A 21831-nucleotide genomic window follows, 5' to 3' on the forward strand; every position below is an offset into this window, starting at 1 on the left:
GACTTTGCTTTGTGCACTGGTCACAGTTATGGTGCACAGAAAAGGGGCCTTCTCCACTAATTGTTCCTACAAAGTTGAAAACTACAATTATCCAAAATGTCTTGTATACTGAAGCATGATTTCCCTTTACTGGAACTAATTAGCTGAGTCAGCCACCTGAGAAACAACCTCATAGCATTATCCCTCCTCAATCACATGTTACAGCTAACACAATACAGTAAGTCAGGTAATGTTCTCCTGACATTCACCAAACCCAGACTCGTCCATCAGATGCCAGATAGCGAAGAATGATCCTTCACTGCCCTGGACATGTTTCCTCCAGAGTCCAGTGTTGGCAGCTTTACACCACTCCATCCGACGCTTGGCATTGAGCTTGGTGGTGTAAGGCTGCATGCAGCAGCTCGGCCATGAAGCTCCAGTTGGGGGCAGAGTTTTTTTGTGCTGAGGTTAATACCAGTGGAGGTTTGGAGTCAGCAGAGCGTTGGTGACGCTCTGCTCCTCAGGACTCGGTGACTGTAACCTTATGGGGTCTCCACTTTGTGGCTGAGTTGCTGCGGCTCCTTTTACTTCTCATTAATATCAATCACAGGGGATGGGGGAATATTTAGGGTGAAGAAATGTCACAAACGAATCTATTACATCAGTGGTTCCAGGACCGCGCTGTTATCAGTGAGCTCTGCACCACCGGCCACTCTGTCACGTTAGTAAAGGCAGACGGCACGGCGGGGAGCTGGATTTAATACACCTTGGAAATTAGACTAAATGGAAAGTCTGATGATTAAAACATGTGTCCCAATACACTTGTTCCTCTAGTGTACATGGATGACTTTTTAACACAATGGCACATCCTGATACCAGACTTACCTGCTGATTGTAAGGGTTATTTCCAGCTGCAGGTGATCCTACCATGGAAGGCACGCCTTGTGCCAGGACTCCTGTATTTGGAATGAATTAACAGATAATTAATTAACACTATAGTTACTAAGTCCAATATAATTATAGCTCCAACTTAAAGGGGCTTTGAATGCATTAACGGGAGTGTGTCAAAATGACCCACCCCTAAAACAGTTTATATGTACATGTAAGAAAATGTCATCCACATATTTACTGATGAAACCTGTTGCTCTCTTCTAAATCTCTGTTATAATCCATATGTAAATAAGACTTAAGTGCTCTAGGTGTGTGAAAGCACTTCTTGAGCCTCTGCCTCCCTCCCAGGCACTTAGGGAAGTGCTTTGACACACCCAGAGCACGTAAGCATCATTTGCATTCCTAGTGATGCTCATTCCCAGATCATCCTGCAGTGTAAACAGGCTGCCGATCACTCGATGAATGAGCAAAATGCTTGTTCGTCAGGTGAAATGATCTTTTGACTTAGTTCAATGACGATCATTCTAGGCAGCGCAACGTCCGATTGTTAACAGGACCTGTGCTGCCTAGAACAATGGCAATCTATGTGCACTGATCTATTACTAATCGGCATTGTTTAAAGCAACTTGTCGACTGGTGTATACCCATCTTAAAGGGAATGTGTTGTGCAAACATTTTTTTTGCAACAATTTAAGAAATTTAAAAGATTAATCTTTTAATGTAAAAAATTAACTTTTTTATTGGTATAAAATCTGAAAAATATTTAAAGGTTTGATATTTTCCACTTTTAAACGCTAATGGGGTAAGCAGCTGATTGCCATTTGCCTTGCTAGTGTACTGCCAGCTCGCATTACGACTGCTGTAAAAGTGGGCGTGATTTGCTTGTGTGTGACATCACTCCTCCCTTCCCCTTCTGGGCATTTTCAAAAGGATAAGGGAGGATGAAGTTTCGGATCACAGTGCAGAGCCATTTTGATGGAGACTGCAAAGTGATCCTGAGATGTGGACCATGTCACCGTGGACGGCTGGCAGCGCTGATTCTGTTAGTTGGTGGTGCGGCCTGTAACACGCGCTGGGGTTGGACACGCAGAGTGTATCACGCGCTGGGGTTGGACACGCAGAGTGTATCACGCGCTGGGGTTGGACACGCAGAGTGTATCACGCGCTGGGGTTGGACACGCAGAGTGTATCACGCGCTGGGGTTGGACACGCAGAGTGTATCACGCGCTGGGGTTGGACACGCAGAGTGTATCACGCGCTGGGGTTGGACACGCAGAGTGTATCACGCGCTGGGGTTGGACACGCAGAGTGTATCACGCGCTGGGGTTGGACACGCAGAGTGTATCACGCGCTGGGGTTGGACACGCAGAGTGTATCACGCGCTGGGGTTGGACACGCAGAGTGTATCACGCGCTGGGGTTGGACACGCAGAGTGTATCACGCGCTGGGGTTGGACACGCAGAGTGTATCACGCGCTGGGGTTGGACACGCAGAGTGTATCACGCGCTGGGGTTGGACACGCAGAGTGTATCACGCGCTGGGGTTGGACACGCAGAGTGTATCACGCGCTGGGGTTGGACACGCAGAGTGTATCACGCGCTGGGGTTGGACACGCAGAGTGTATCACGCGCTGGGGTAAAATACGCACAGTATCATGTGCAGGTCTGCGGGCTGTATCACACATGCTGGGCATTAGATATGCATCTCTGCGTGTGTATCACACATGATGTTTATGATGGGCATTAGATATGCGGCTCTGCGGGCTATATCACATGATGGGCATTAGCCATGCGGCTCTGCGGGTGTATCACATATGATGGGGTTAGATATGCCACAGTGTAGGAGATGTGGTCAGACACTGACCGCAGTCTCGTATGCCCTTGGGGCTGCCGTATTTGGAGTCTAAGTTTAGTGCTCAGACACTTACACACCAGCAAACAAAAATGGCAGCCTCCAGTGGCTACAGGAAAAAATAAATAATAAAATGTTAAAACAGTACATTTAATTTTTTATTAAAAATAATTGATTATATAAGCAATAATTATAAATAGAAAAATCACTACACATTCCCTTTAAAAAAAAAGTGACTTCAGGACTGCACGGGTTTGTCCTGAAGTATCGCTCAATAACTGAAGGATTGTGCATATTGGATTGCAACATGCCCGATCCTCCTGTACTTGCAGTAGATAACCCCAGAGGTGGCTGGCATTGCCTTATGCATCTCTTCCCATTTAAGAACACATGCATGCTTGGCCATTACAAGTGTGCGGATATACAATGTCGGGAGGAATAGCTGGAAGCTTAAAGAGCAGTTGGCCGTCGACTACCTAAGGTCATCTTAAAATGTTTTAGACATGCTGATGTAAGGAGCATTACACTAAGATTTAGGTATCAGTCTACAGCCCCTCTCTTTTTTGCATCTGAGAAAAACAGTTTCATTTTGATCAGTGTTTTTTTAATGCAATTTTCTTTTTGTCCAGGTGTCAGTTTTTTTTTGTGAATTACATCAAAGTCGGACAGGACTGAGCTTTTTTCTTTGGACTGGGCTAGAAGAAAACTAAGTGACAGAAATTTCTGTTACTTTGTTAGTAGCTATTATTGTGCAGCATTAGTGGAAATCGTGTATAATCCATAGCAGTATGAGACGTCCCTGACTACAGAACGTTTCCCTCGAACGTCTGGGATAAAACCTCAAGTCGTGTGCAGACAGACTGTGTGACGGCACAAAGTGCTCACAGATCTGCAATGGCTTTTTAGCCACTTGAAAACCATTAGGGAAAAAGGAACCTGCTTTAGATGAGATTATGAGACGTTCAAGCTGTAGAAAGTGCAAGAACAGGTATACCCAAGTATCCAAAATATTCCCGCACAATATCAGAGGAGAGGTTTTCTGCTAAATAAAAATTCCTCAATTTGTTTTGCAATTTTAAAATTAATAAAATGTTCTAATATACTTTATCACTGAAAACTGCACTGATGGTCTCAATATCAGAGTCCTTCTCATAGCTTGTCTTCTGTCGTTCTGATGTTGGGCTCCATTCATTAGCTAAACAAGAGTCTTTCTCCATCGAAGGCAGTGACTAAAAATCAACCCTGAAAATCTACACTACTGAGCGCAGGACTTCCCCAACTAGAAGGCTCAAAGATGTTTAAAAAGCAAGTAGCAACTTTACTCTTTATCCCACTGTTTCCCATGAATCCTGGGGTTGAGCCCTGATCAGGCGTTACCCAAACAAGCTACAAGGCCGATCATACTCTTACAAATGAGGACGCAAACTGCGTTCCGATGCTTCTCAAAGAAGTAAATGTATCCAAGCCAAATTTTTGCCTTGGATAATTACTAAACAATGTGTTACCCGCCTATACACCAAGCTACTCATACCCGCCCATAGCCATGTGTTACCCGCCCATACTCCAAGCTTCTCATACCCCCCCATACCCATGTGTTACCCGCCCATACTCCAAGCTTCTCATACCCCCCCATACCCATGTGTTACCCTACCATACTCCAAGCTTCTCATACTCCCCATACCCATGCGTTACCCGCCCATACACCAAGCTTCACATACCCCCCCATACCCATGTGTTACCCTACCATACTCCAAGCTTCTCATACTCCCCATACCCATGCGTTACCCGCCCATACGCCAAGCTTCACATACCCCCCCATACCCATGTGTTACCCGCCCATAGACCAAGCTTCTCATACCCCCCCATACCCATGTGTTACCCTACCATACTCCAAGCTTCTCATACTCCTCATACCCATGCGTTACCCGCCCATACACCAAGCTTCACATACCCCCCCATACCCATGTGTTACCCTACCATACTCCAAGCTTCTCATACTCCCCATACCCATGCGTTACCCGCCCATACGCCAAGCTTCACATACCCCCCCATACCCATGTGTTACCCGCCCATAGACCAAGCTTCTCATACTCCCCCATACCCATGTGTTACCCGCCCATAGACCAAGCTTCTCATACTCCCCCATACCCATGTGTTAGCCCCCCATAGACCAAACTTCTCATACCCCCCATACCCATGTGTTACCCCCCCATAGACCAAGCTTCTCATGACCCCCCATACCCATGTGTTACCCGCCCATAGACGAAGCTTCTCATACCCCTCCATACCCAGGTGTTACCCGCCCATAGACCAAGCTTCTCATACCCCCCATACCCATGTGTTACCCGCCCATACACCAAGCTTCTCATACCCCCCCATACCCATGTGTTACCCGCCCATAGACCAAGCTTCTCATACCCCCCCATACCCGTGTGTTACCTGACCACAGACCAAGCTTCTTATACCCCCATACCCATGTGTTACCCGTCCATGCACCAAGCTTCTCATACCCCCCATACCCATGTGTTACCCGCCCATACACCAAGCTTCTCATACCCCCCCATACCCATGTGTTACCCGACCACAGACCAAGCTTCTTATACCCCCATACCCATGTGTTACCCGTCCATACACCAAGCTTCTCATACCCCCCCATACCCATGTGTTACCCGCCCATACACCAAGCTTCTCATACCCCCCCATACCCATGTGTTACCCATCCATAGACCAAGCTTCTCATACCCCCCCATACCCATGTGTTACCCGACCACAGACCAAGCTTCTTATACCCCCATACCCATGTGTTACCCGTCCATACACCAAGCTTCTCATACTCCCCATACCCATGTGTTACCCGACCACAGACCAAGCTTCTTATACCCCCATACCCATGTGTTACCCGTCCATACACCAAGCTTCTCATACCCCCCCATACCCATGTGTTACCCGACCACAGACCAAGCTTCTTATACCCCCATACCCATGTGTTACCCGTCCATACACCAAGCTTCTCATACCCCCCATACCCATGTGTTATCCCCCCATAGACCAAGCTTCTCATACCCCCCATACCCATGTGTTACCCACCCATACACCAAGCTTCTCATACCCCCCATACCCATGTGTTACCCGCCCACACACCAAGCTTCTCATACTCCCCCATACCCATGTTACCCCCCCATAGACCAAGCTTCTCATACTCCCCATACCCTTGTGTTACCCGCTCATACACCAAGCTTCTCTGGGGTGAGAAGGCATTGGGTGTTCTCCAGGGGTGGAAATATTTTTCATTAGATCGCTTATGGTTATATATAATCAAACTAAATACATTTCTGATAAATTAGCACACTGTGATACAATCGATGTATTCTGCCCATGTCAGTCATATCCCAGTCCTTTTCCTTGGCTTCTAATGACCAATATGAAAACAAAATAGTTACAGTGAGTCTATTATCCTTCATTCAAATGCAAATGAGGGGGCTTTAGTGCACCCTATGTGTGGCCAAAAGCTTAGTGCACCATTAAGCCCCCTCAATTAGTACTTTGGGATCCCCCCCTTCTTCTGATTGACAGCACTCGTTTGCCTACCACATGTCTGCGCCAGACTCCGCATACAAGCGAATACACGAGAGCTGAGATCAGGCAGTGCTCGCTTTGGCCAAGCGAGTGCTGTCCATCAGAAACGGAGAGGGATGGGGAAGGAAGTCCACAAAACGCAAGTTGAGGGTGTGTGTGCACCAAGTCCCCAGTATCACTATACATCTAGTTTAATATGTATTCTGGGGATGACAGACTCCCTTTAATACAATCTTGCCTTTTCAGAAGTGTATGATGATGTAACTCAAAGCTTCTCCACCTATGGGACTTGGAGTTGCGAGAGGTCGCATGGGGTTGTCAGAAGGGGAGAGGTGACTGACTTTTCGGCCAGATTCACTTACATCTGTCCTACACAGAAGTGTGCTTGTATTGTAATACCTAGTCCGATGCTGGTTTACATAGACTTACACTTACAATTTTGGGAAGCAGAAAAAGAGGTTTTCTTCTAAAAGTCAAGATCAAATTAACGGGAGTTTTTTGGCCCCAAAATGCAAAGTAAAGCAGCTGTTTGCTCAGGTCAAGAGATATGCTGATCGGGCCAGACACTGCGATCAGTACATGTTCCGAGTGTCACAGACTTGTGCATTTGGCCTTGTGGTAACAGGTGGAGTTTGGAAAAAAAGGCCAAACTAGAAAAGTGCCGTGAAGGCTGCAAAAGTGAGTAGGTTTCCTTCTTTTGTTCCAAATAGCACATTATGGGATGGAAGTAACCCCTTTGTTCGGATTTTATAAAATTAACATTTCCAATTGCGGTTGGGTACAGTCTAATAATGGAGACTTTTTTGGATTTCGATAACCAACTAAATCTACAGACATCCTAAGGCTGTGTGCCCACGTAGCATTTTTCAAGCGTATATGCTGCGGAATTTCCGCAGCGTAAACGCTTGAAAAACGCATGGTAATCCGCACCCCATGGTCCCCAATGGGATTCCGCAACTTCTATGCACATGCTGCGGATTTTTCCGCAGCGTTTATGCCGCGTTCAAAAATCCGCAGCATGTCATTTAATTTTGCGTTTCCGCAAGCGGAATTGCCTTAGTTCAATGCATAAAAAACGCAAGGCAATTCCGCATGTGGAAAACGCGTGAAAAATGCGCGATAAACGCGTGCGGAATTCCGCATGCGTTTTTCCGGGAGAGGACTTGCATTTATGCAGCAGAAATTTTCTGCTTCATAAATGCTACGTGGGCACATAGCCTAAGGCTATGTTCACACGTTGCGTTTTTGCTGCATCTTTTTCTGCTGTGTTTTTCAGGATCCCAAAGTTCAGCTTTGCTTCCACCACAGAAGCATGAACAATACAAGGCGTTAGGTCACCAATGCAAGACATATGTGCACCATAAAACCATTTTGGAAAAAAGGGCAAATTTATCAAATTATTTAGTGGAAAAATAATTTTATGTCTGAAAAAATAGTGACTATTCTGAACAAAAAAGTTCATGAAAAAATACACAATTACAAATGTAGCAGCGGGGGGGGAGATGCATTGGTCGGGAATAGTTTACCTAAGACATTGGCAGAGTATTGAGTTTGTAGGACACTGTTTACTTTTACACATTGGTCAGCCCTTGAGTTGATCAGGTATTGTTCAATTTCACATCTTGGTCGGCCAATGCTTACTTTACACATATCACAAATTTAATTAAACTGTACTAATCCTAACTGCCATTCTCAGGTGACGACACCAAGACATTATGGTTTAAACATGGGAAAATCACAAAAATAAATGGTTTTACATACTGCTGTACCTGCTTTTTTCACTAAATACGCAGCAAAACCTGACACCTGCTTTTTTGCACTTACTCATTGATTTCCGTGAGTAAAAAAAACACTGCACAAAACACTGAAAGAAGTCAAATGCTGCAGTTTTCCAATTCAGTCAGGAAAAAAAAAACCGTGTGCATGAGATTTCTGAAATCTCATAGCTTTCGCTGGTACTGTAAAAAACAGCTTAAAATGTGCATAAAAAAAGGCAGCAAAAACGCAACGTGTGAACATAGCCTTAGTACCTGCAGGTACCTTTGGTGATTTGCATGCACAAGGGTCTCGTAAATCAAAATGCGCTATGAGGATTGCCTTCTAAAAGTAGTCTGCTCATCGAGGAACTAATATCTGGGCGTGGATGTGAATACAGAATATGCATTTCCCCCAAATGTTAACCTGATGAGAGCTCTACAAAAGAAGCGAAAATCAATAAAATTAGTGAAGCGCTCATGATAAAGTGGCTAGCAGTGGTCCTGCATACACAGAGGCATCTGAAGTGAGAGGTGGCATGGAAGAGAGTGAATGAGGCGATGACGTTCTTACCCTGCAGCGGGATGCCCGGGATGCCTGGTATACATGGTGGAAGGAGGTGGGGAGGTGGTAGCACCCCATGAAGATGAGACTGCATGCTGCCCATGCTAATAATGCCATCAACTGGGCCCTGCATGGGTGGCAGGCCAGGCGGATAGCCCCCTATCATGCCTTGAAGAACAAACGTGCATCAATATCATGCGGTATAATGGATTAATACAAACATGCACTACCATGAAATAAAATAAAAATGGCATTAGTTTTGTGATATTAATGTTGTGAACAAATATATAAATGTAATAGAAGTTAGCATTTTTACAACAAAAATCAAAACAAGCGACGTTAATAGCTACATCATGAGAGGATGGAAATTATTTCATGTGCTAATAACGCTCTATAGGAACCAATGACTAATACATTAAGAGGGATGAAATGGGAAGATAAAGAAGCAGAGTCTCCAAAAAACACCAAAATTATTGTGTCCCAGACCACTCGCTCCGTTTCTACAGGTTGGTCTTCGGGGAAGTTCTGAATCTGGAATTCCTCAAATTTATAAGATTCCATTTATATTGGGCCAATACCATCCAGGCAGCTTCCTATAGGGTCCTTTGGTGATGGAAGTCTGACCTGAATCACAGGGGCTCCCGAGTTATGGCTGTGTTAAAAGGAATCTGTCAAGTTGGATAAGGTTTTTAACCTGCAGTTATAGGGTTAATCCGCAGGTCAATAACGTTATGTAGGTGCATGGCCGCTGTACTTAAAGTGTGGCATCCGGGAGAAAATGAACATCATTAAAGGCTCTGGCTTTCAGTCATGCGCGTATGCTGGTGTGGCTACAGTTATCGCTCACTATAAGAGGCGGCTGTAAGCACGCCCAGCCGGCACCGACTGACAGCCGGCTCAGCAGTGCATCAGTACGGAGCTGGCTGTCACAGTATTGGGGCGTGCTTACAGTATAGTGAGCGATAACTGTAGCTACATCGGCATGAGCACATGACTGAAAGCCGGCGGCTTTCACGATGTTCATTTTTTCCCGGGTGCCGCAATCTCAGTACAGCGGCCAGGCACTATGAATTAATAGCCTTATCCAACTTGACAGGTTCCCTTTAAATCTATAAGGAAGGATTACTTTCTTCCTCCTATATTTATATGCCACTTTAACCGACTTTCAAACAAAACTGTCAAGCACCTCCTAGCAGAATGAACAGTCTACATGGCAGTAATAGAGTTTACATTTCATATATTAAATGTTTGCATATATCTTGGCGCCCAGTGTGCTGCTGCACTCATTGGTATGCTCCTGAATTATACATTCCCTTTAACAAATATGTAAACTGTAAAAAAAGAAAAGAAAAAAACCCCAAAACAAACATATAGAATCTATCTTCTGAAAAGTAAAGAGGAATATCCACAACAAAGGTGGAAGAAAAATGTAATTCCAATATCTACTTTAGTCTCAAAGCAGATCAGTCAGCGGATTTCACAATACAAAAAGCATACGTTATAGGCTAGTTCTTTTAAACTTGATGAGGCAGGTGTGCTTATCACACAGACTGACTGACAGATACAGTCTTTACTGAGCAGAGAGAGATCACAGCAGCAGGAAATAACACTGAGGAGCCGACAATCAGTCTAGGTGGGCGGAAATGGGGTTTACTCTTTCAAAAACAATTACACAGCCATACGGACATGCATTTTCAAAGTAAGTACAACAGCCTCAACAGGTTGAAGATCTATGTAAATAATGTATTCAGTTTGTATTGTGAAATCTGGTGACAGATCCCCTTTAGTTACTCTTTATTCAACCATAATATGATTTTCTTGCTTCCATTATTGTGACAGTGTGACATCCGCATCTATCGGTAGACAATGGATTCAGTGCAAGATCTTTCTGTAATAACAGAGACTTTACCACAGATTGCTAAGTAAATATCGAATCCCATTTTACAATATTTCAGTATATTCAAATCATAAGACAGCAGCAATTATGGCCTACACAAGTAGTGACACTGCAACCGGAAAGCAAAGCTATTCCATGCATGAAGGGATTTTTTTGCTATCAGAAATCAGCATGATGTAAGGACAGAGACCCTGATTCCAGCGATGTGCCACTTACTGAGCTGCTTGCTGTCATTTTAATACCAATCCCTGTTTCCTTTGCTGCAGATCTAGCAGAGCTCTAAATGCTGAGCTGTGTATAACCCAGCCAACACCACTGATTGGCTGCTTTCTGTGTGCACGGTGCTTAGGCAGAATGCTGCCAATCAGTGGTGTGGGCGGGGTTATACAGAGCAGTTGACTAAGAGGCACGAGGCAGCTAGTCCTGAAATGATAATATCCTGCTGATAAAACATTGATTGTATTGAAACAGCAACACACAGCCTAGTAAGTGGCATCACTGGAATCAGGGTCTGCCGCTCTCAGATTATATAACAAAAAAACTGCTGACAGATTGCCTTTAAAGCACAAAATGACTTTTCAAACCAAGCACAGGCACACGGTGCACCCTTCGTGTAACCAAATAGGTCAGTGCAACTTCCAACATACTTGTTTTTCCATCTATCCTCTGGGGGCTGAGATAGATGCAAACAAGTAGGTCAACCCAATTATTAATTGCAACACCGATATTTTAGTCATACCTTATAGGGGTTGTTGAAAATTTAAAAAAAAAGAAAAAAAAAAAGAATGTTTTCTGAAAAACAACGCCAACAGATTTAGGATGGTATTGCTGCTCAGGAACATTGACTTACACATGTTCATGGAGAGTTTACCTGAAGTCGGTGTCATCTGCGGGTTCAGCATGCCCATTGGTGTTGGCGGAGGTACAACTCCCATTAGGGCCCCCACAGGAGTGCCCGCTCTGGGAGAAGCGTTCTGCTGCTGCTGTTGTTGCTGTGCGGCTCGCTCCCTTTCTTGCTGCTCAGCAACTTTGGCAGCTCGCTCTGTGAAAAACAAATATATATATTCAATCAAGTTTTATGTCCCAAGTCTGGAGCCAAAAGTGACCTACTATGTACCCAATAAAGAGGACCAAAGCCCTTTCATTGTGCTAACCCCCTAAGTAGCCCCAGGGGTTAGACCCACACGCATCCTAAAGATAGGCCATAAAGGCTAAGACCCAGATTCATGGTATGGAAAATCAATTATTTTTTTCCGCTTTTTTGTAGTTGTGCAAACACTTTGCAACTTTTGCATTTTTATGGCAGCTCCGCCAACTTTCTGAAAAGAAGATGTAGCTTGGTATAAAGGGGAAGTGGTCGATCGCGACCAAAAAACTTAATATAACTTACTCCACAAAGTGGTGTAACTTGCAACGAAAATGTATTCCAGTCTATGGCAGTGGAAACATGCGCCAAATTAATCAGGAGGCCTGCTTCTATTGCGGCCACAGCCTACTTAAAGGATCCATGGGACAGGTCACAATTTTCGGGTCAATAGTGGTCCATTTCATGGGATCTCCACGGATCGAGAGAACGGGGCTCTGAAACAGCGGCAACAACCCTTCAATATTGAGCAACTCAAACTATGATCTTACAGCACTTGCAGTAGATCAGTGATTGACTGCAGCACTATAGATGTGATGTCACCACTGCAGCCGGTAAAAAAAAAAGGTCAGGAGCAGCGACAGATGCTGGGGAGGGAGAGTATCGTATCTTTATATCATCTTTAAACACAGGCATGGTGTCCGATCTGCCAGCAGTTTGGCATTGATCAACATAAGCTGAACAGATTGATATAAAAGGTTTGTAGGAAAGACTCATGTTATTAATCCGAACCCCAGCTCATCATGGGCGTAGAAATCAAATAGGCAGTCCTAATCAGGGATCGACTGCTATCTCTGTACATATGCATGCAAGAAGGCCTGTCAATCACTGAGTAGGACTGCCTACTGGACTCCTAAGCACAGAAAAGGGAGGGACTCAAATTAATAGAAGTTATAATAAATCTATTTCACAATATAATACATCCACCTTCTCCTGCTCTGTAACACGCTGCCCATAGTATACACAGCATATCCAATGGACAGGTTTCTTTTAATTGCATCTCTGGTTTGGTGCTACAAAAGTTCATCTATTAGGGATCTATAGTCCCAGGATATGCTATAAATGTATACAGTAGATGTGTTTCTCATCATTGGTACCTGCATTTATCTCAGGAAGGTCCCCATCACAAGCCACTTTTAGTGTATCTAAGGATAAAAATTTCTCCTTGTGGAGAGTGCTAGGAGTTTTATAGACAGTGCAACACTCCTGTGGCAATTTATAGTTCCACCTACTGGGATTAATAATCCTGTAAACCAGTATCGACCCTTTAACAATCCTTGGCACTTGACTTTGAATAAGAAGCCAAACCAAAACACTCCAATTGCAGATGTGTGTTTCAGGGCGTTTACCCCTCATCAGTGCAAAGCATTAGTGCTGGTTTGGCTTGATGAGAGGCCTCTGACAGGTTGTATAAGAAAATTTCTCCTTGTGAGAAGAGCAAAGTCGGGTTAGAGGAACATTGCATGGCATATAAGTCTCCCTACTTGGCACTCTCCAAAGCACTGATGAGGGGAGAAGAACCCGAAACACGAATCTGCAAATGGAGTGTCTGGTTTGGCTTCTTATTCTAAATCATGTGGCAAGGTTCGTTAAAGGGTCATAATTGATTTTTAGGATAGCTATATCCAATAGATGGCACTAGAGTTTCTATCCTCTTCCTCTAAGAAGAAGCTATTCGCTTTTAAAGGAGAAGTGGTTGTAATTAGGGATGGGAGGACCAGTGGAAATTCGGGTTCTAGTACCTGACCCGAACTTACGAGAAAGTTTGGTTTGTTTACCAGAACTTCAACCAGAACCCGAACCAAATTGAAAATAATGATCCTCATCTCTCTCTCGTATGAGTCAGGGCTCGGTTTTCGGGAAAGATGCAGGTCCAATTGGTGGGACCCAGTTTACTGTACATTTATGGCATGCCTTTAACCGAAAATCAATCCAGCTTGTGGCCAGAGTTCTGCGTTTTACCTTCATAATCCGCCTTCTTTGTTGCCTCAAGGTTCCTCCACTCTGTTCCTACCAATCTGCTAAGTTCACCAAAAGAGTAGTCTGGATGTTGGGCTTTTATAACCGCCCTCATTTCACTACTGAAAAGGATGTAACCGCTCATGTTAATCTTCCTCTTGCCTCCTTCCTTCTTAGTGCTGTTCTTGCCAGACTTAGGCGTTGACTAGAATGGAGAAAATGTTAGATATTTCTTTCAGATGTCCTAGACTATAATTTATTGCCATTATTAAATATAATAATGTAAGAAGTGCTGAAACCCAGTGAAAAAAAAGGTATTTTTTTTTCGATGGCTGTTGCTGACACCAGGCAGTCGTAGGCTATCTGTGGTTAGAGAGAGTGGACAGTTTTGGTATGGTTCTATGTTAGATGAGATCTAGGAAATGGAGACACGTAAAGGAAATAAAAAAACACCAACAAGCTAGGAAGACATTCAGCAGAAACGCAAGCACAGCCACGACAAAGCAGCAATACCACGCAATCTGCCATCCCACCCCAGAGAGAAGAGGTTACTAGTCATCTAAAAACAAAAAAAACAGTGGGCCTGACCGTGGCACTCCAAATTTACCTTTCCGTTGTCTAAACACTGTTTGGGTAATTTGCTGTCCACTGTCTCCCCTGGTTCGCCATCTTTCGTTTGTCTGTCACTGGGTGTCTCAGTGGGTGCTGCCTCTGTTAGCTTTTCCCCTTGCGTCAATAAGGAAGGGGAGGGCAGCCTGACCGCCGGCGTCAGGTCGTCGGTGCATCGGGGGGAGCTTGGTTGTGCGGCGGCCTGATTTAAGTGTTTTAAAACACCAATTGCAAAAGGATTAACAAAAAAAATAATAATATCTGCATTTGTAAGAAAGAAAATCTTTGTTCAGACAGGGAACAGCATGAGCTATCAGACAACATATATATATGTATGTATATATACGTGGTATTGCTGCTTTTCTTTATTCTGTCCAAGCGGCAAAGCCTCTGCAAACCAGAAGTCTGCAACAAACATGGAACCCCCAACTTATAATGAGCAGAAAGCACCCCGCTAATGACAGCACGTCACACAGAAAATGGAAAAGCTTCTTAAAGGGAATCTGTCAGCAGGTTTTTGCAAAGTAATCTGAACACAGAAGGAGATAGAGGCTGAAACACAGAATGCAGGGATGTGTCACTTGTCAATGTGCGTGCTGTGGTTTACTAACTGTGAAAGATTTATCACTAAGAGATTAACATTGCCGGATTAAAGTAGTCCGACTCCGCCCCCTTCTGTGATAAGCAGCTCACTGTCTGTGGACATTGTATATAGAAAGCCTGGTGTGGGCGGGGTTAGCTGTGGTGTGGGCGGGGTTAGCTTTCTCAGCTCTGCTTCATGCTTAATCTAAAAGCTCTGATTGTGTCAGAATTGCTGCACCCAGTAATCTAAGTGATACATCGTTGGATTCAGCTTCTCTTTGCCTACATCAGGCTGCTTTCAGATGAGGTAGCAAAAACCTGCTGACAGATTTTCTTTAATTCACCAGTATAGTATATACCATTCTCAATTATTCTATTAACACATCTGAAGACTACGTCAGAGACATTTGTGTACTTAAAGGGCATATTTAGGTCGTACAGGAGGCTCCCCAATAAGGACCCCCTTTATGTGCTGCTAACAAGCAATGGTAGATCCAGCTAAAAAGCCACCACATGATACTAATTTTCACTTGCTACTACGGAGACAAACCCCTATCTGGTTTTAAGGGATTATTGGAGCCACACCTGAGTGATCAGCCAATTTCTTCACTGGTGATGGGACAGCCCCTTTTAATGAGGTGAGGTCCTGTATGTGGTTTGAGAACAGTACTGGAAACTGATACAGAGTGAAATCTAATGAGCACCTACCATTTTATTTCTTATTCACTATCTAGTCCCTTGCTAACAATGTGCAGTAGATCAGTGGGGGTCCAGGTCCTGAGACCCCCACCGATTGCAGAAAAAAATGCTCTGCGGTCTATGAGCCCGGACACAGAGTACTTTTTATTGGGCCCAGACACTGCTCATGCAGGATCTTGGCACTTCTGCTCCCTGAACAATGTGCAGCAGATCGTTTTTTTTCTATGATGGGCGGGGATCTCAAGAACCAGACCCAATCAATTTGCTGACTATGTCAGGAAGGAAATATATATTAAGTAATATTTTTTTTTACCTTTTAATGCCCCCCTAATGCAAAAAGTGACAGGTAAAAGTACAGAACTGAGTTAACTAGACTCTTAAAAGGGAAATCTGTCAGCAGGCTTTTGCTATATAATCTGAAGACAGCAGGAGATAGAGGCTGAAAAACAGAATTCAGGGATGTGTCTATTGTCAAAGTACATACTGTAGTTTACTAACTGTGAAGGTTTTACCAGTAAGAGACTAACATTGAGGACTACACTAGTCCAGCAATGCCCCCTCCCGTGATAAGCAGCTCACTGTCTATGGACTTTGTACACAGAGGGCCTGGTGTGGGCAGTGTTAGCTGTGGTGTGGGTGGAGTTAGCTTTCTCAGCTCTGCTTCATTCTAAATCTAAAAGCTCTGATTGTGTCAGAACGCCTGCACCCAGTAATCTAAGTGATACAACTTTGGATTCAGTTTCATTTTGCCTACATTATGCAAACAAACTGCAAACTGACAGATTCCCTTTAAGATGTTTTAGTAGGATATCAGCACCCAACAACCACAGACATTCTGGGCTGAGCGGCCTAGGGATCTGTTCTACAGATACGAGTCTTATCCATGGTGACCAATTTTAAATCATTCTAAATGTAAGAGGACTTGGAGCCAGCATATTATGGCACATTACTAACTGGACTCCTCTAATCAATGCTTTTCATTTGAATAGTATTTTTAATTCCTTAACTCTCTTTTCTCTTCACCTCCTGCCCTTTCTTGATTTTCATTCCTAACACATGCCCATGCACAATTAAAGGTGTTGTCCCCTACAAAGAATGGAGAGGTCTGTAATTTTTATCATAGGTACACTTCATCTGTGAGACAGAATCTAAAAAAAATCCAGAAAATCACATTGTATGATTTTTACATAATTCATTTGAATTTTATTGCATGAAATAAGTATTTGATGCAATAAAAAAACAGAACTTAATATTTGGCACAGAAACCTTTGTTTGCAATTACAGAGGTCGGACGTTTCCTGTAGTTCTTGACCAAGTTTGCAGACATTACAGCAGGGATTTTGTCCCACTCCTCCATACAGATCTTCTCCAGATCTTTCAGGTTTCGGGGCATTGCTGGGCAACATTGAGTTTCAGATCCCTCCAAAGATTATCTATTGGCTTCAGGTCTGGAGACTGGCTAGGCCACTCCAGGAGCTTGAAATGCTTCTTACGGAGCCACTCATTAGCTGCCCTGGCTGTGTGTTTCAGGTCATTGTCATACTGGAAGATCCAGCCACGACCCACCTTCAATGCTGTTACTGAGGGAAGGAGGTTGCTGGCCAAAATCTCGTGATACATGACCTCATCCATCCTCCCTTCAATACAGTGCAGTCGCCCTGTCCCCTTTGCAGAAAACAACCCCAAAGTATGATGTTTTCCCTACCATGCTTCATGGTTGGGACGTTGTTCTTGGGGTTGTACTCATCCTTCTTTTTCCTCCAAACATGGCGAGTGGAGTGGATACCAAAAAGTTCTATTTTGTCTACTCTGACCACATGACCTTCTCTTCTCCCATGCCTCCTCTGGATCATCCAGATGGTCATTGGTGAACTGCAAATGTGCCTGGACATGTGCTGGTGTGAGCAGGGGGACTTTGTGTGCCTTGTAGGATTTTAATCCATGATGGTGTAGTGTGTCACTAATGGTAATGTTTGAGACTGTGGTCTCAGCTTTCTTCAGGTCATTGACCAGGTCCTCCTGTGTGGTTCTGGGCTGATTCCTGACATTTCTCAGAATCATCCTTACCCCACGAGGCGAAATCTTGCATGGAGCCTCAGACCGAGGAAGATTGACAGTCATCTTGTGTTTATTCCATTTTTTAATAATTGTGCCAACAGTAGTTGTCTTCTCACCAAGCTGCTTGCCTATTGTCCTGTAGCCTATCACAGCCTTATGCAGGTCTACAATTTTGTCCTTGATGTCCTTAGACAGCTCTTTGGTCTTGGCCATGGTGGAGAGGTTGGAGTGTGATTGAGTATGTGTACAGATGTCTTTTATACTGGTTACAAGTTCAAACAGGTGCAAATAATACAGGTAATGAGTAGTGATGAGCGAGTATATCTCATTAACCCTTTCGGCGTGCACGCTCGGGTGCTCGCCGAGTATTTTGGCGTGCTTGGCCAAAATACTCTCCCTGATGAAGACAGCCATAGCTGTCGAAACGCGTAGGATTGCCCTTTGACCCAGCACAGGAGGCACCAACCAGGCCTCCGTAGCATCAGTACGCTACGTACCACGTGACTGCTCGTCACGTCGCTTCTCTCGCGCGCTTTCTCCTGGAGCGCGCCCTTTCCTCTCTCCTCCTCTCCCCATCCCGCTACCCGGAACAGCAAACACGCGGCAGTCACCGGCCGGGACTCCGCTTTCGCCCCGGACCACTGACACCACCTGACATCGCGGGACAACGTACTGTAAGTAGATTCGGGCCACGGCCCCACCGTACACCACAGCCTTACAGTGACCACAATCTATCTCCTCCCAGTAGCACCTGCAGTTCCACCCTACCCCCTAGCAACCGGACAAAGTACTATCAACCACAGCCTCCTGCTGAACCACCCTGCTGCCATCCAGACCATTTTCTAGGTACCAAAACTATACAATAACAACTAATGACCAACTTGCCAGCTCTATTTACCTTTTTTGCTGATCCTATTTAGTCAGCTAGACGCTGACCACCTCTAGCTCAGCCTGAGCCTCCTGATGCAGCTGTAGCCCCGTACCTTACCTATCTCAGGCTAACAGTATCAGAAACTTCGACCTACTTGAGACATCACTCAGACCAGTCACCAAATTCTATACTAGCTACCTGGCAGGTAACTATCACTTTATACCGTTATATAAAGCATCCACTGCGTTAAACTTGGTTAAACTGCCAAGACTGACACTACTAATCACTAACTTATCGCTAACTTACTTTTAGAACCAGAGCCTCCTGCTATATGGTAGTCTACTAGACACTGACCTGTCTGGCCCATCCAGAGCCTCCTGGTGCAACCAAAACCAGTTACTAAACCCATCTAAGGGGACAATATTTACAAGTCAAACTTAACTTTTCCTGAATTCCCTCTGGGAGATTCTTTGGACACTTCCTGCCATTTTCCGGCATTACAGGTACCTACTCTATTTTACCCAGGCAATAGCCTGTACTATCGTTACTATATTCCTAATACTATCCTTTTTCCTTCAGAACGATCTAGACTCTCCATCCTACTGGCATCACTACCCAAGGAGGATCGTCCCACCTGTAACTATAACTACAAAGCCTACCTCCTACTCCACCTCCACAGGTACACCTACTAGACCAACCAGACAATCGTACATCACCCATTATTCTTCTATTCAGACATCCCCCTATTGTCCCTCCTAGATCCACTCCCAGAAACAACCCCACTGGATACCCTGCGTACCCTCTACTACCTGCTGATTGCCGCATCAATAGCAGGTAATTTTATAATTTTATTATTTCATAACTTTATAATTTCATAACCGTTCACTCAGTGGGACCCCACGGGACAACTATATCCACTAAACTATTACCCTCTCTCCCCTTCTCTTGCTATAGGCACTACGAGAGTCCCTACCTACATTCTACCAGTACCCACCAACAGGCCCAGCTGATCTAACCTACCCATCGCATCTGAGAAGGAAGAATAATTCCAATTATCAAATTTCTTCATATAATTAGCTTGGTGCATTCTAAAGAAATTTGTATATTAATCTAAGTGATACCTATCACCCTTTTTAAAAATATATATATCTTTGCCCCCACCCTCATATATTTTATATTTTATTTGATATTTTATATCTTCTCAATAAAAGTTTTAAATTATCCACCTCTGGCTTTCTTTCTCCAAACCCACTACCATTAGCGCGAATTTACACAAATTATTTTAATGTTATTTTCTGTTTTATATTTTTAGATTCTGTGTCTCACAGTTGACGATACAAATTACAGACCTCTCCATTCTTTATAGGTGGGAAAACTTGCAAAATCGTCAGTGTATAAAATACTTATATTCCCCACTGTATAATGGCTGTTGGACAAGCACATAGGTATATATTGGACATCATTAGATAAAATCTAAATGAACAAGTATAGTAAACGTTAAAGGCAATCTGTCACCAGGTTTTTGACATGTAATTTGAGAGCAGCATAATGTAGAGAATGAGACCCTGATTCCAGTGATGTGTCAATTACTGAGCAGCTTATTGTAGTTTTGATAATCTCCTGCTGATGATTTTATCACTAGAGGACTAGCAAACCTGCTGCCAGGTAGTCCTCCATATTCATGAGCTCTGTATAACCCCGCCCCCCACCACTGATTGGCAGCTTTCTGCCTACACACAGATAGCTGCCAATCAGTGGTGGGGCAGGGTTATATGGAGATCAGCATTCAGCGCACCGCTAGATCTGCAGCAGATAAAAGAGGGATTTTATCAAAACTGCAGCAAGCAGCCCAGATAGTGACACATCACTGGAATCAGTATCTCTACCCCTAGATAAGGCTACTCCCAGATGGGGTAGCAAAAACATACTTTAAAAACTACAAGGCTTTTAGCATAATACATTTTTTTTAAATCCCTGTTATAAACTTGGTCCATTTCCAGTGTGAGCGCGACAGACAAAACACAATAAAAACGTTACCTGCACAATGAGTAAACAGGGGGAACAAAACATAGAACCATATCACTTCCAATATCTAAAGTTAAGTCCACTTTAGGGCCCTGGGGGATAAACATATGTTAAACCTGGTCGGAAATTTCGGTTGTAAGGTATCTGGACATTGCAGTAAGTGCTTGATGAGGGCGACACGTGCTGCTCGGCAATGTAAACCTATCTGTGGAGCTTAGATACAATGCAGATGTGTGTCTTGCCCTATGCGTTCATTCCTTTACCTGCTGGGGAGGGTACTGTATGAGATCTAATTCACCGGCCATTGGAGTCTGGAGCGGCGGAAGAGAGGAGGAATCCATCATCTCTCCGTCATCATCTCCCATGTCTTCAATATCATCATCTGCACCTTCCAGTTCTGCAAATTTTGCCTCTAAATCTTGGATCTTCTTTTCCAATAGTGGAGATGGTTCTTTTTGGGGAACAATTGGTTTCCTAAGAAAATGAGCAGAATTATAATTCTAGTCAGTTACCCTCAATTTCATCTATTTTTCACTGTCCCTGCGTCCAATACTGAGTCGCCGCCACCCTCATGTCAACAGCGTGGCAGTCAATCAGTGAGCTCAGCAGCTCTGAGCGCAACATTCAGTTTACACAGGCAGAGCCGTGAGCTCGCTGATTGACTGCAGTGCTGTCAACGTGACGTCAGCACTGCAGCTAATACCAGACATCAAGAACATACATACACACACAAATTATAATTTTATATATACAGTACAGACCAAAAGTTTGGACACACCTTCTCATTTAAAGATTTTTCTGTATTTTCATGACTATGAAAATTGTACATTCACACTGAAGGCATCAAAACTATGAATTAACACATGTGGAATTATATACTTAACAAAAAAGTGTGAAACAACTGAAAATATGTCTTATATTCTAGGTTCTTCAAAGTAGCCACCTTTTGCTTTGATGACTGCTTTGCACACTCTTGGCATTCTCTTGATGAGCTTCAAGAGGTAGTCACCGGAAATGGTCTTCCAACAATCTTGAAGGAGTTCCCAGAGATGCTTAGCACTTGTTGGCCCTTTTGCCTTCACTCTGCGGTCCAACTCACCCCAAACCATCTCGATTGGGTTCAGGTCTGGTGACTGTGGAGGCCAGGTCATCTGGCGTAGCACCCCATCACTCTCCTTCTTGGTCAAATAGCCCTTACACAGCCTGGAGGTGTGTTTGGGGTCATTGTCCTGTTGAAAAATAAATGATGGTCCAACTAAACGCAAACCGGATGGAATAGCATGCCACTGCAAGATGCTGTGGTAGCCATGCTGGTCCAGTATGCCTTCAATTTTGAATAAATCCCCAACAGTGTCACCAGCAAAGCACCCC

General features: G+C 44.1%; 1 protein-coding gene across 8 annotated transcripts in view; it reads right to left on the bottom strand.

Annotated features, from left to right (window-relative positions):
• Positions 1-21831, bottom strand: part of PBRM1 (polybromo 1) — a 112370-nt gene that overhangs the window by 5271 nt on the left and 85268 nt on the right. For 3 of the 8 annotated variants that reach the window (XM_073644433.1, XM_073644434.1, XM_073644431.1), the window contains exons 24-29: positions 20724-20934; positions 14224-14427; positions 13620-13821; positions 11385-11555; positions 8626-8784; positions 865-935 (exon numbers count right to left, since the gene is read on the bottom strand). In XM_073644433.1, the coding sequence (XP_073500534.1) occupies positions 865-935; positions 8626-8784; positions 11385-11555; positions 13620-13821; positions 14224-14427; positions 20724-20934 (1018 nt within the window). The remainder of the gene's footprint in view (positions 1-864; positions 936-8625; positions 8785-11384; positions 11556-13619; positions 13822-14223; positions 14428-20723; positions 20935-21831) is intronic. The other 5 variants (XM_073644437.1, XM_073644436.1, XM_073644440.1 and 2 more) reach the window with 3 other exon arrangements.

Source organism: Phyllobates terribilis, unplaced genomic scaffold, assembly GCF_046119375.1.
Source record: "Phyllobates terribilis strain yellow unplaced genomic scaffold, ASM4611937v1 Scaffold_8__6_contigs__length_399053987, whole genome shotgun sequence".
Lineage (NCBI taxonomy): Eukaryota > Metazoa > Chordata > Amphibia > Anura > Dendrobatidae > Phyllobates > Phyllobates terribilis.